The sequence below is a fragment of the Hippopotamus amphibius genome, chromosome 15, assembly GCF_030028045.1.
Source record: "Hippopotamus amphibius kiboko isolate mHipAmp2 chromosome 15, mHipAmp2.hap2, whole genome shotgun sequence".
Classification (NCBI taxonomy): domain Eukaryota; kingdom Metazoa; phylum Chordata; class Mammalia; order Artiodactyla; family Hippopotamidae; genus Hippopotamus; species Hippopotamus amphibius.
In genome coordinates, this window is record NC_080200.1 from 64155165 (window position 1) to 64170759 (window position 15595).

A 15595-nucleotide genomic window follows, 5' to 3' on the forward strand; every position below is an offset into this window, starting at 1 on the left:
ACTCAGGAGAAAATAATAGCCCTTTTAAGGGATGTTTTTATAAAGTTGATTCTTAAACAGAATATGCTGATCTGTTTCAATGTTTTCTTGATGGTTGTGGTTTTTCCTAAGGTGAATGGGGGTTTTCTGATGCTACATGGCCCGGAATATCAGTGTTTTGGTGTTCTTTGTCTGCACACAACGTTCTTTTTCTTTTTTCTTTTTTAAATTGGGGTATCGTTACTTTCCAATGTGGTGTTAGTCTCTGCTGTACAACCAAGTGAATCAGCTATACTTATACATGTATCCCCTCCCTCTTGGACCTCCCTCCCACCCCCCATCCCCAATCCCACCCATCTTGGTCACCACAGAGCACAGAGGTGAGCTGAACACAACGTCCTCTGCACACATTTTTTAAACCTTTCCCCTGCGCCACCCCCGCCCCATCATCCCACAGTTTGTCCTGCTGGTCACACGTGTGTCTCCGGATCCACTCCCTACTTAGTTGGAAGTTTGTCTCCCAAGGTGAACCTGGGGCTTTAGGGACGTTACTGTGAGTACACGTTCATAAACCTGGTCTCCTTAATTTTATGATATTGGTTTCGACGATTCAGAGGTCGTTCTTGACGCTCTCTGCTCTATTTACCAGCCTGCGATGTGGAGGAGGGTACGGAACCCCTCAGAGCTTCAGTTTCTTAATCTGTACGTAGCAGTAATACCCATTTGGCAGGAATCTGGGAAGCGTTAAAAGAGATGAGAGCTCCAAGCCCCCTGCTCTGGCCTGACACGTGGTGTGAAGAGTAAGAGACAGCAGTTGTCTGCGTGGGATGGTTTTTATCGCATCAGAGTTACCATGCCTGCACATAACACACTCACACAAGTGTATTACATGACATTTACTTGTTAATCTTCTAGAAATTTCTTCTTTCCCTTTTTCTTATATCGTCATCCTACTTTATCTCATTAGATTTTTATCATCTGAGGCCCTGAGGAAAATCCTTATCTTTATTTAATTTTCTAACTGCCAGGCAGGCCCCATCATGGACTAACATATATGTGGATAAACACTGACTAACCTGCACACTCTTTCGATGCAGACAGTACCCTTGGCATATAAACAAGTGATTCATTTCAACTGTTTCTTTAATAAATATTTGAATCCATTATTACAAAACACATATGCATTTAAAGTCATTTTAGAGGCAAAGACTAGCGAAGAATTACACTGGTTCTTAATTAAATATCAGTAATTTGCCCTTTTCACTTTTAATCATAGAAGTCATAGGCTAATTATAGACTCTTTACAATACTGACCTTGGGGTTGATTACAAAGTAGGTTTTCACCAAATGCTGCTTCAAATACGGGTCTCTGATGTCACCATCTCCTTCCTCCACTTTATAAGCCCCATTCAAGTGTTCCAGGGTGACGGAAGAGATGTGAACACGTCTGAAATTCCATTTTAAAGCCACAATCAGGATATATAAGAAGGAACGTGTAAGAAGATTTCCTATTTATTTAGAATTTCAGAAAGCATTTCTTCTGTCCCAAGTGAAGGAAAGGCTATATGTTCTTGGTAAAACTGACTATAATTAAGGTTCATAATCTGTTAACCACTGCTTCGGAAAGATACTCCCAGATGTCATGAGCTACTAATATCTGGAGCTTCTTTGCACTCCCAGAAACCTACATGGGGAATTACAGCAAATAAAACTCGATCATAGCGAACTTGGGGGTATGAGGACCTTTTTTTTTGAAATGCATGCCAAAGTCATTTTAGGAAGTATGCTGATCTGTATGTAAGTCTGGGCTTTCTTTCCCACTGCTTGTTCTCATGCTTCTCCCAATTACAGCATTTGCATCCAGATTCTCGTGTCATCTATCCAGATGGTACTGTCTGCTTATCAATAGTACCGGTTTCAGAAGTTACCAATAATAGAGAAACACCATATATCTGCACTGCCTTATAAACCATCTTTAACTTAGGTTTCTATTCATAAATATGCAAAGAAGTAAAAGTCTGTAATTTAGGATCTGACATCCACAGTCTTTGACCATGAGTCAAGGGCGGGTGGAATTGGGGCTTGAGAGTTCATGTCCATCTGGTTAATGGAAAAGGCCATTGGGTGTGAGTAACGTGACACTAACCAAGACAACGGAAATCACTGAACTCTGAGCAGTCAGTTGTTAACCTGTGGATCTATCATTCCTAACCCTGTAGCCTACCTGAAGAGAGAAAGCCAATGTCCCGCCTTACCCGGGGACCCCTCCAGCTTCCATGTGGTTGGCCAGGGTAACGTCATGCGACCACACGTCGTACTGCCACTTCTGCAGCCCGATCACACCGCAGAGGACGTTCCCGGAATGCACCCCCACGCGCATGTTGATGTCCACTCCAGTGGCGTCCCTCACTTTCCTAAAGAGAAGGGAAGTCACATCACCTTCCAGGACCAGCCTCTTCTTCCTTTAATTCCTGGCCAATTTCCTGGGCATTTTATTATTCAGAATGTCTCAGATAGCTGGAAATATTGTCAGGAATTCCTCCTGTGGCAGAAGATGGCTGCTCCAAAGCAAGAGAAAGGATTTTTTCTTTGGTTACTACCAGAGTAAACCACCAGCGCCAAGCCAGTACCCTGGCTGGTAAAGCATCAGGATGGCAGGGGTCATGATGCAGCATTTTGGTTGTAGTTTCCACTTTTTCAACCAATATGTATCAAGCATTTATCATGTGCTGACACCGCCCAGGAATTTCCATACTAGACTCGTGTGGCATTGCCTTGTACTGTCAGAAACAATCTGAGATGCTTTTTGCCTTCCTAGTGCTCAGCATAATGTAGGTCCCCAAGGAATATTTTCTGCTGATGAGACAATATGGCTTATTTGTGAGCTTAATAATGACTTTAGCCTGAATAGGAATTAAAAAAAAAAAACCACGAGATGAAAGCTTTTCAATTGTGCACATTCTTTAACAAAAAAGAAAAAAGAATACTCTTTGAGGAGCTTTAACAACGCATAAGGTATCATTAAAAAGAAACTAATTTAAAACATCATTTAAAAAATACTTTAGGACCCTGTCACCAACTCATCGAAAGAGACAAATGAAGAACTTCCTTTAAGGGAAAACGGCAATGCATGGCGATGCCTATTTGTTTCTGCCAGTTAAATGCATTTATCAATTAAATTTTTACTGTAAGAGAAGAATGCAGAAAGGTGTCCCTAGTTACATGGAGAGAATCACCCCAAGAGGAAACGTGCAGGGAAGCAGTGATGCTGATTGCAACAAAGCAAGGAGGAAGGCTTACCAGGTGTGGGATGCAGTAAAATGAACCTGAAACATCTCAAAATGACACAGGCATGCATGTCATGCTTAAATGATGAAGTGGCATCATCTGAGCATACTACTGATAAAAAGAAATGGGTCCACGATGTAAAAATAAATGACCTCCTGAAAAAAGAATTCAGAAGGCTGTCTCTTTCCCTTCCCTTCCTCTCTACCTTCCTTACCTGTTTTTATTTTTATTTTTGTTTTTTTTTTTATAAAAAAGACAACCTATTTGGGGCACTGTGAAAGTCACCCAAACCCTTCATACCTGCTCCCACGAGGAGCATCTACATGACACAGGAGGCTTGCCCTGCCACTCTGTCCCGGTCAGCACTGATCGTGGACAGCTGCGCAGGCCCTGCCTGGTTCTCCCCTCTGGGCCTTTGCTCCCTGCTCCCGTGAGTCCCCCCTTCCTAACAGTGCCTGGGAATCACGAGGCCAGTCTGTGACAGAAGTGACCACTTAATGATTCGACTCTTTGATGAACAATCTCCACGTGCTTCATGTCTTTTTTAGAGAAATGAGCTGATCAAGGGTTCAGATGGCTTGACTGACCAAACGTCTTAATGCATGTAGATGAAATCTGTGTGATCTATAGAAAAATGGTGAAATAATTGCTTAGAGCTTGCAGTAATAATAGACATAGACAATCTTTCTAATTTAAGAGGAGCCTTAATCACTTATACCATCAGGGTCCTGAATATCACTGCCTTGATTAAGAACAGTTTACATTTTCATGACAGGAAAAAAAAAAAGTCTTGCTAAGCACTGGGAATATTCCAGAACTGCAGCTGACGTGCTTCTGCAGTGGTGACTTAGTTAGCAGTGAACGAGATGCTGAATAAATGTGGAGGTTCAGACGCACAGGGAAAAACCCAGGCAAACGTTCCTGGACCCATGTTGCCAGTTCCAACATGGTGTTATTTTGGAGGTAATCTGGCAAAATGTCAAGCGCCAAGTGTGCACTTTCTCCTCACCAGCTTAAAAAATTAAAATTCCTGTATTTACCCTCACCTTATAGTTTAAGAAATGGGAATGGAAATGCTTGTTTTTGTATGTGAGAGCAAACAAAGAATGTCTGAAGTTTGCTCAGCTGCTCTCTCTTTCCCTGACTTTTATTGGGAGTGTAGCAAGACAAACTTTCATTATTATTTTTTACTGAAGTATAGTTGATTTACAATGTTGTTAATTTCTGCTTTACAGCAAAGTGATTCATATGTTCATTCTTTTTTATATTCTTTCCATTATGGTTTATCAGAATATTGAATATAGTTCCCTGTGCTCTACAGTAGGACCGTGTTGTTTATCCATCCTATATGTAATAGTTTGCATCTGCTAACCCCAAACTCCCAATCCATCCCTCTCCCACCCCTCCCCTTCAGCAACCACAGTCTGTTCTCTACATCTGTGAGTCTGTTTCTGTTTCATAGATAGGTTCATTTGTGTTCTATTTTAGATTCCACATGTACGTGATATCATATGATATTTGTCTTTCTCTGTCTGACCTACTTCACTTAGTATGATCATCTCTAGGTCCAACGTTGCTGCAAGTGGCATTATTTCATTCTTTTTTCATGGCTGAGCAGTATTCCATTGTCTATATGGACCACATCTTCTTTATCCATTCATCTGTCGATGGACATTTAGGTTGTTTCCATGTCCTGGCTATTGTGAATAGTGCTGCTATGAACATAGGTGTGCATGTGTCTTTTTGAATTGTAGTTTTGTCCAGATACATGCCCAGGAGTGGGACGGCTGGATCATATGGCAACTCTATTTTTAGCTTTTTGAGGAACCTTCATACCGTTTTCCACAGTGATTACCCCAATTTACATTCCTACCAACAGGGTAGGAGGGTTCCCTTTTCTCTACACCCTCTCCAGCATTTGTTATTTGCAGACTTTTAAATGATGGCCGTTCTGACCAGTGTGAGGTGGTACCTCACTGTAGTTTTGATTTGCATTTCCCTAATAATTAGTGATGCTGAGCGTCTTTTCATGTGCCTGTTGGCCATCCGTACGTCGTCTTTGGAGATATGTCTATTTAAGACTTCTGCCCATTTTTTGATTGGATTACAACAACCTATTACCGATGGCTTTGTCAGGTGTACACGAGCTGAACTGGTGATACACAAACAGAGGAAGAGTTCAGAAACCCTCAGTCAAGGAGCAGCAGAACATGCGGACACATGGCCACTAAGATATGAAGCTTAAGTTTAGGTATAAGGAAGAGTTCTGGAAGTTTACTCAAATCTCCTGACATTACTGAGATGCTGGACACACGAGATATCATTGAGTCACCTATGACAAATGGGTAACCAAGATGCAATACATACATACAATGGAATGTTATTCCATCATTAAAAGGAATGAAGTACTGACACATATCACAACATGAATGAACCTTGAAAACATTATATTAAGTGAAATAAATCACACACAATAGAACAAATATTGTACAGTTCCACTTATATGAAATACCTAGAACAGGCAAATTTATAGAGGCAGAAAGAGACAGGTTACCAGGGGCTGGGAGGAAGGGAGTGGAGAGTTATTACTTAATGGGTACAGAGTTTCTGATTGGGACAATGAAAAGGTTCTGGAAGTAGATGGTGGTGATGGTCGTATGACATTTTGAATGTACTTAATGCCACAGAATTGTGCAAGTAAAAGTGGTTCAAAGGTCAGTATCTATGTTATGTATATTTGACCACAATAAATAAATGTAACAACAAAAAAAGATACTACTGATGACCTGGTGACATGCTGGTGGACAGAATCCAGGGAATCTTTTTTCTTAAAGTCTCTTCAACGTATTGGAATTACATAAACATAACAGAACTGGAAAATAGTTGATTCCAAAGCAGAAATTTAGGCTTTAGTAAAAGGGTGGATTGTTGAATCCAGTGTGCTATTGATTCACATAATTTCATCCTTCACAAAAACCCATTCACAGAACCCATTTCCCCTCATGTTTGAAACCAACACTGAGGTGGCCCCCAGGGATGGGTTATACACTTGAGAAAATCTGTTAGTTCTACTCTGATTTAATTTACTTACATCTAGAGCCATAGTGGCATGAAAAGTTAATGACTTTTGAAATAAAGTTGAGAAAAAAATTTTTTTTAATGTCTCCAAGAAGACAGATGATTTACTTACGGGAAGAAGCAGAGGGGATGCTTATTTCCCACAAGATGTATTTCGGGTGGGAAGCTGAGGCCACACAGCCCTCCCTTCCCATCTCGATTCTTCTGCTGATTCCTCTGTATCCCTTTGCCTCCCACTCCCTGACTGCCCCATAGTGGCCCCTGACAAATGCTGAGCTAGTGGATCTGGACACTTAGGTCTGCGGACTCTGCTGAGGCTGGGGGCTTCATCACTCTTTCCTGCCCAGCACTGGAAACCCACTGACAAACCTCTCAGTTTATTTCGGCACACAACCAACACCACAGTGGGCTAAACACAGTGACAACTTGATGTGTTGCTTTCTCATTTAAGGTCCCATTCTCTCTAACCCTGAGACAGGAATTGGAACATCAGCACATAATACCCATGCTGTTTAGATGAAAACTATGTGCAGGAGGGGGGAAAATCACTTGACCAAAAATAGGCAGTCCCCCCACCCCATCCCAAAAAAACCCCAAACAACAAACTGAAATCTTTCAATTACACAATCAACAAACAAGAGCTTTTATAATTTATGAGAATATCCTGGCTTCTACGAAGGTACTTACAAAGAAGTATGCATTATGGTACGAGCAGTTAAAATTCACTTTGTACCTCACGTTTTTACCCTGTACTTGTCAACTGTAATGACAACATTATTCTATGTAAGCAAATCTTCTCTAGAATTACAGTAGCAGAAACTGTAGACACAAGGCAGAAACTATTATGGATGTAAACGGCAACTCCATTCCCAAGGCCGAGCGTGACGAGATGGAGTAATTCTGGACTGGAGTTTTATATTAATTGCAGTCTGGTGGTAAAAACTACTTTCTCTCTTACAATTTACATGTACTTGTCAGAAATAAAGAGAGATGCTAAGAGTATAGACTTTTTTCTAAAGATTGGAGGAGACCTTTAAAAGTTTTTAAAAATCACCTTTGAAATAAATGAAACAGTCTCTTCCCATAGATTTCTAACTCAGTGTTGCTGTAATCAAAGACTAGTAATAATAATACAAAACACTTACAGAAGCCTTATTTTGGACTGAGTGCTTACATGCCAATAAATGAGTCTCTGTCCCTTTATATTTAAATGTAAAATAGGGCTTCCCTGGTGGTGCAGTGGTTAAGAATCCACCTGCCAATGCAGGGGACGCAGGTTTGATCCTTAGGCCAGGAAGATCCCACATGCCGCGGAGCAACTAAGCCCATGCACCGCAATTACTGAGCCTGCCCTCTAGAGCCCGCGAGCCACAACTACTGAGACCATGTGCTGCAGCTATTGAAACCTGTGCACCTAGAGCCTGTGCTTCACAACAAGAGAAGCCACCGCAATGAGAAACCCGCGCACCACAATGAAGAGTAGCCCCCACTCTCCACAACTAGAGAAAGCCCGTGCACAGCAACGAAGACCCAATGCAACCAAAAACATAAAAATAAAAAATAAAATAAATCTTTAAAAAATAATAAAATAAAAATTAAAAAAATAAAAAAGAATGCTATGAAAATTCCTTTTAAAAAAGTACAATAATATATTTAGTTCTAGTAGACAGAAAAATAGGAATAGTTGTAAGAACTACAACTAAAATTTATTAAACAGTTAAAAAAGCTCTTACGAAACATTATGCTTACTTTATGGCTTCACACATATCCAGTCCCATTTTCACACAATTCTTGGCATGGTTAGGGAGAGAGATGGGGAGTCCGGACACACAGTAGTAGCAGTCTCCTAGAATTTTTATTCTCATGCATTCATTCTCCTGGAAGAAGAAATCACAGAATTTCAGCTGCATTAAGCACTTACATAATGATTTCGCTTTACCAAATATCACCAAGTGCTAGTTCTACCGACACTGCCACAGTGACTAGGGTTTGTGGGGAGAAAGAAATGAGAACTAGTTGAGTTTCCCTTAATGACCCATAAAGATTGAGCCACCCTCAGCCACATGGCCATTTACCAAAGCAGGAAGAATCAGGGTAAGGGGTAGAAGGGGAAAGCTGGGAGAATGTTCTACAATGATTTACACTTAACATAGTGCAAAGATAGGACCAGTCTTTTTAGTCTGAACATCCCCAAACATTGATGTGAAATGAAACATTGTATGCAGAACAGAATCTTTCAGGATAGGAAATGGTAATTAGAACTCAACTGGAATTGGAATCTTATGTCCTTTCCTACAACTCTCATGGTTTTCCTCATTTCTTCTAAAGCTGAAGCAGATTCTTACCTGCAGACATGTAGCTTCTGATAAACATCTCTACAAGATAATAAGCCACCATTCAACATTGCCAAGTAATTTAAAACTTAATTCTGATCTTAGGTTAAACCGTTTTAATGTAAAGTTAGATGAATTCATTATTTTTCTTGGCTGGGTTGTATTTATATTATAATGTTGAGATTAACTTCATTCATATGCATTAATCCTACATCCATTTCTAACCTTTTCAACTAGCTTATAGATGCTTCACTCAAATTTAAAATAAATACATAAACAAAGATGTAGCAAACACAGAATTTTTTTTTTTTTTTTTTTTTTTGGCAGAGCCACGAGGCATGTGGTATCTTAGTTCTCCAACTAGGGGTTGAACCCATGCCCTCTGCAGTGGAAGTGCAGAGTCTTCACCACTGGACCACCAGGGAAATCACATATTTTTTTTCTCCTTAACACTCGCACAGGCCTATGTATAAACTGAACAAATTAGAAATAATAACACAAGAACACAAGACCTTTATGTTCTTAAGTATGTGTTAGGTTTACTGAAGACTTTGCAGATTTCTTTCCATCTTACAGAGAGCTTGTGTACTTTCACACTTATCTATAGCATGATAAATAGTGTTAGTAATTCCTCATAACAATAGTTTAAATAATAAAAAGGCAAAATATTGCTTATTAATAAGGCTTCTCTCCCATACTTCCTAAATATGTATCCTGAGTCTAGAAAACAGTAAGATTAATAACAATGATTTCTTGGCACCCTTATCAATGCTCAGTTAACTGTATATGCATGGGTTTATTCCTGGTCTCTCTATTCTGTTCCATTGGTCTATGTGTCTGTTTTTAATACCAGTATCAGACTGTTTTGATTGTTGTAGCTTTGCTATGTATTTTGAAATCAGGAAGTATGATGCCTCTAGATTTGTGCTTCTTGCTCAAAACTGCTTTGGAGATTTGGGGTCTCTTGTGGTTCTGTATGAATTTTACAATTTTTTTTCTATTTCAGTAAAAACTACCTTTGGGATTTTGATAGGAATTGCATTGATTCTGTAGATGGTTTGGGGTACTATTTTAACAATATTAATTTTTACAACCTATGAACATGGAATGTCTTTCTACTTATTTGTCTCTGTTTATATTTCTTTCATCAGTGTTTTATAGTTTTTCGTGTATGAGTCATTTACCTACTTAACTTTATTCCTAAGTATTTTATTCTTTTCAGTGATAATGTAAATGGAATTTTCTTGATTTCCTTTTGAGATGTTTCATTGTTAGTGTATAGACACACAACTGATTTCTGTGCACTGACTTTGTAACCTGAAACTTTACTGAGTTTATTTATTAGTTCTAACAGATTTTTGTGGACTCTTTAGGGTTTTCTACATATAAGGTCATATCATCTGCAAACAGAGATAATTTTACTTCTCTTTTGATTTGGATGTCTTTTATTTCTTTTTCTTGCCTAATTACTATGTCAAGAATTTCCAGCACTACATTGAACAGAGCTGGTGAGAGTAGGTATCCCTGTCTTGTCCCCATTCTTAGAAGAAAAGCTTTCAGTTTTTCACTGTTGAGTATGATTTTCACTGTGGGCTTTTAATATATGGCTTCATTGTGTTGAGGTAAGATCCTTCTCATTACTCAAGAGTTTTCAATCATAAAATGGTGTTTCATTTTGTCAAATGCTTTTTCTGCATCAATGGATTGAGATGATCATATGGTTTTTAATCCTTCATCCCGTTAAGGTGGTATACCCCATTGATTGATTTGCTATGCTATCCAACTTGCACTCCAGGGATAAATCCCACTTGGTCATGGTATATGATCTTTTTAATGTGCTGTTGAATTTGACTCGTTAAGTGAAATAAGCCAGACACAGAATGACAAATACTACATGATACCACTTATATGAGGAATCTCACTAGTCACACCCAGAAGCAGAGTGTAGAATGGTGGTTTCCAGGCCCAGGAGAGGGGAAAATGGGGAGGTGTTAGTCAAAGGGTACAAAGTTTCAGTTATGCATGATGAATGAGTCCTAGTGATCTCCTGTACAGCACAGAGACTATAGTTAATAACACTATATTGTATACCTAAACACTAGCTAAGACGGTAGATCCTATGTTAAGAGTTTTAATCACAAAATTGTAATAATAATGATGGTAATAAAAATAATAATAAATTAAAAGGCAACAGGGAACTTCTGTAGGTGATAGATGTTTATGGCATAGATTGTAGTGATGGTTTCAAGGATGTATCCCTAAGCTCAGTAGGTTGTATGTATATGAAATATGTACAGCTTTTTGTATGTCAATTATACCTCATTAAAGTGGATACCAAATAACAGTGAATGAGCAATGATGTTGTGTTCATTAACCTAAAGTAATTTGCTTTATGTAGTATTTGCTCAATGGACTGAGCTATCTGTTTGCTTATTGTGCTCTCCAACTCCATGTTTTGAACTATGAGCCATGAACTAATATCCAAAGCAAGCTGCCCTGTGACCAACAACGGATGGGCCAAGCTATCCTAGACCAGACTCCGATACTGCCTGGACGTTCCTTTGTTACAATGATCAGGGAGGAGCAGGAAGTCACACTGAGTACCTCTCTTATGAGTTATAAACTATGTCCTCCTCAAATTCATATGTTGAAATTCTAACCCCTGGTACCTGTGAATGTGACCTAATTTGGCCATAGGGTCACTGCAGATGTAAGTAGTTAAGATGAGGTCATACAGGAGTAGGATGGGCCCCTAACCCATAATGACCAGTGTCCTTATAAAGAGAAGTAATTTGGACACAGAACCTTGCTCGTGGGGAAAATGCTGTGTGAACACCAGAGCTTTGTTGTTACCAGCCAATATCAGACTGTTTCTCCTTAATTTGACCAGGTAGTGCAACAAAAATGACCTTTTATTAACTCAAACTTTTAAGACATTATTTAAGATTTTTTCTAAAGAAGACCGTCCCTCCCTCCCCCCCACCAAACTCAACCTCTTCCTTTGGTTTGGTAAAGGAAGGAAACAGAGCTGAACTCTTAGTGACTTTTTAGAATCCCCAGTGAGATCTGTTATGGTCACTTGGGCAACATAAGACACCTCACGGGGAGCTCGGCCCAACAGTGACTCTGCAAACATCTGCAAGCCAGATTTACGCCCAGGAGGCTCTGCTGGAATGTTCTCTATTGTTTAAAAGAAAGCAAAATCTCACCACGAGTTAAACTTAGAACCAATTCTTCCTTAAGTAAAGAATGCATTTTAATAAGCATAATAAAGTTTTTTTGTTGTTGGGAACAATCCAAAGACAAAATTAAGACTGTAAAATGTTTTCTGAGATAGAAGCAGAGGTCTAGCAAGAAAGAAAAAAAATTATCAATATTCCCACCAGAAACCCTAATAGTTCCAATAAATAAATCTGAAATAAGATCTAGTATGGTTTTATGTTATTTATTTATTGCTGTGGACCATTTTGAAAGTCTTTATTGAATTGGTTACAATATTGCTTCTGTTTTTTATGTTTTGGTTTTTTGGCCCTGAGACATATGGGATCTTAGCTCTCCAATCCGGGATTGAACCTCTACTCCTTGCATTGGAAGGCGAAGTCGTAACCACTGGACTGCCAGGGAAGTCCCTAGTGTGGTTTTAGATCAGCTGGCATCATCTCCTCTCTGTGAAACGTCCCACAAATGAGCATACGAATGGCAAATACTGAACTTACATCTCTGCAAGGGGCACAAGGGTCAATGGATAAAAATGAAACAACAATCAATAAAGGGCTTAAGAAGAAGGGATACATCCTATTTCAGGGATTTTCCCAGGATGCCACTTAACACTGTGAATATGTAACAGTTACAACTGGAGAGGAAATCATATTTCTAACTCCTTGTCATTGAAATGCCTAAAAAGAGAATCTTAAAGCAGCACAGTGGAGAGAGATGTGCAAATCAAATCTCGTCACCTTGAATGTATATGTTACATGTGTGCTGAATTATATATAAGCAGAAGTTTTAAAAATAGATGAAAACATATGCTAATTATATGCAACGGCATCTCTCATTCCCAAGGTAGGTTTGAGATTTATCAGGGCTCAATGGCAAATAAATCCAACAAATCTAGAAACAACATTCCTAAAGGATACCTTTATGAAGAGGTTAAAAAATTGGTAAGGGACCAGAGAAAAAGTTAAGCCCCAATTTTATATATCCTGGAAATAGAAGGCAATCACTAATACTCACCTTTGCAATCTGATCAAATTTTCCAAAGAGTTCATTCAGCATGTGGACCAGTTCTCCTGGGGAGCAGTCACTGGCTAGACGGGTGAACCCAACAATGTCCGCATAGAGAATACTGTGGGAATAAAACAATGGGTGCCACGTTTGCATGTTTATATTCGTTAAGAAAGTAATGGCAGTTTTTCCCATTAAAAGAGTACAATTTTTTGCATTTTATATTTTTGCAAAATGGCATTTCCCTGGGCATGGAATGCGTAAACATTTTGCTAAACTTTCCCATTAAATTTTTTTTTGACGTTAAATTTTTATTATTAAGATCGGGGAAGAAAAAGTCATGTGATGCACTTTCTCTATTCTAGTCCATTCTTACCGATCACCTTTCTCCTCAGGGCCAGTCCCTCCCCCCTCTCTGGTTTATGTGGTCTTCATTCTGACAGTTCATTACAGTGTCATAATTCTGATACCAAAGAAGTATGCTTCTATTTGATTCGTTACATGATTTTATGTTATAAGGATTCCTACGTAGAAGAAGAAAAATAATAAAAGTTAAATCCTGCTTTTATTGATTCAAAGAAAAAATTCTGGGTTCCTTACTATCTGCCAGGAGAGCAGATACAGAACATCTTTCTAAAGCTCAGAGTTTAGTTGGGGGATACATTAAACAAATAAGGACACCAACTAACGTTCAATTACAGTGATGATAAGTGCTATAGAAAAAAGCAGCAGAGTGCTGCAAGACAGAAGACTGTGGGTGGTGAAGAGTCTGGGAAAGTCACTTAGGAAATGATGGTACAGCTTCCTTTCATAGGATGTACAGGCTGGTGGGGCAAATGTGAGATTCCTTAGAGTCGTGTACATGTTTAGCTAACCTTGATGCATCAGGCTAGAGAAACACGGCATCAGTGTGTACATTACAACTTTACCTACACAATAACGTGTTTGTGTTTCCTGTAAAGGACTAATAAAGAAGTCTAAAATTCTGGATTCAGGTAATGAATATGGTTTGGTTTAAGATGGGCCATGAAACAAAAATTACTGCCAATTCAAAAAAAAAAAAAAAAAAAAAAAACCCAGAAAATAACAAGCATTGCTGAGGATGTGGAGAAATTAGAATGTTATACATGTAAAATGGTGCAGCCACTATAGGAAAGAGTACAGTGTTTCCTCAAAAAATGAAACATAAAAATACCACATATATGACTCAGCAATTCCACTCCTAGGTGTATACCCTGAAGAGCTGAAAGCAGGGACTCAAACAGATACTTGTATACCCATGTTCATGGCAGTATAATCCACAAAATGAAACAAGTGTCCATCGACGGATGGATGGATAAAGAAACTGTGGTGTATAACACAATGGAATATTATGCAGTCTTTAAAAGAAATGAAACTCTGACACATGCTACAACATGGATGAAATTTGAAGACATTAAATTGAGTGAAATAAGCCAGACACGAAAGGACAAATACTATATGATTTCACTTATATGAAGTATCTATCGTAGTTCAAACATACAGACAGAGGAGCATGGTGGCCGCCAGAGTTTGGGGGGGGGGGGCGGCTGTTGTTTAGTGGGTACAGAGCTTCAGTTTGGGATGAAAAAAAGGTACTGGACATGGATGGTGGTGATGGTTGCAGAACAACGTGAACGTATTTAATGACACTGCACTGTACAATTTAAAATGGTTTGAATTGTAAATCTTATGTATATTTTACCACAATTTAAAAAAAATAGTGTGGCACCCATCAGCCTGGTCCCAGGCAGAACACGGTTTGATCTCTGCTGTCGGCCACACTCTGCTTCTCGTGCAAAGTGCAAGGCTTGTGGTTTCACCCTGGAGGAAAGACTTGCTCCTCTGATGACGGAGAGAAGTTGGGGGAGACGTCTGGTCCAGGGAAATCAGGGCTGCTGGGGCTTTTGTGCTCTCCATTCAGATGGTGCTATAGAACCATCCCTACTTCTCCTGCGCTCTTCCGCAGAAGCAGGGATTCCAAACACTGAGCCACAGTCCAAGAGGAGGCATTACTCTACTCACTGTGAGAAACATGCCTGATGCAGGCAGTATGGAAGCGAGAACGTGAGAAGGGGCAGTTGACCCTACTTCTTGTTGACAACCTCCACTGTGCCTCCTGTGTCAAGACATGTAGTGGATGAAGGAGCCCTAAGATAGGCTGAATGTAAAGGTCTGAAGCTGGTCCTGCAGCTACTTGGCAGGAAGATTCAAACTGTATCCAAGTAACTGTGATGCAATGTACAAAGGGCTATGGTAGAGGAGGCGCAGAGCCCTGGGGGGGTCACACAGGAAGGAAACCCGACCTAGACTCTGATCACATCACCAGTTGACAAAGATCACTCTGGCTGCAGCAACCTGGAGGCGGGCAGGTCAGTTAGCCTCATATTCTGTACATCCAAGAGAGCCCTGTGGAAGGTCTATAATCGGGGAAAATGGGGAGAACTGGACAGATATGGGAGATTTGCAGCAAGAAGAATGAATCAGGCTTTGCTAGGGATTAGATGGTGTGGGGAGTATCTAGGAAAAGGAAGTGTTGAGATAAAGACCAGGTTCTGGCTGAGCACTGGGGTGCAAACCTAGGTTTGTATAAATCAAATCAAGCTTGCAGGAGAAGCTGACTAGCTCCACTTTGGTTGGGTTGAGTTTGAGGGTGGTGTCAGTAGAAGATCCAA

The 15595-nt window shown here is 39.7% G+C and overlaps 1 protein-coding gene across 2 annotated transcripts in view; it reads right to left on the bottom strand.

Moving 5' to 3' along the window:
- ADCY2 (adenylate cyclase 2) overlaps positions 1–15595 on the bottom strand; it is a 401037-nt gene that overhangs the window by 121826 nt on the left and 263616 nt on the right. For both annotated transcript variants that reach the window (XM_057708770.1, XM_057708771.1), the window contains exons 6-9: positions 12912–13023; positions 8095–8222; positions 2235–2393; positions 1294–1426 (exon numbers count right to left, since the gene is read on the bottom strand). In XM_057708770.1, the coding sequence (XP_057564753.1) occupies positions 1294–1426; positions 2235–2393; positions 8095–8222; positions 12912–13023 (532 nt within the window). The remainder of the gene's footprint in view (positions 1–1293; positions 1427–2234; positions 2394–8094; positions 8223–12911; positions 13024–15595) is intronic.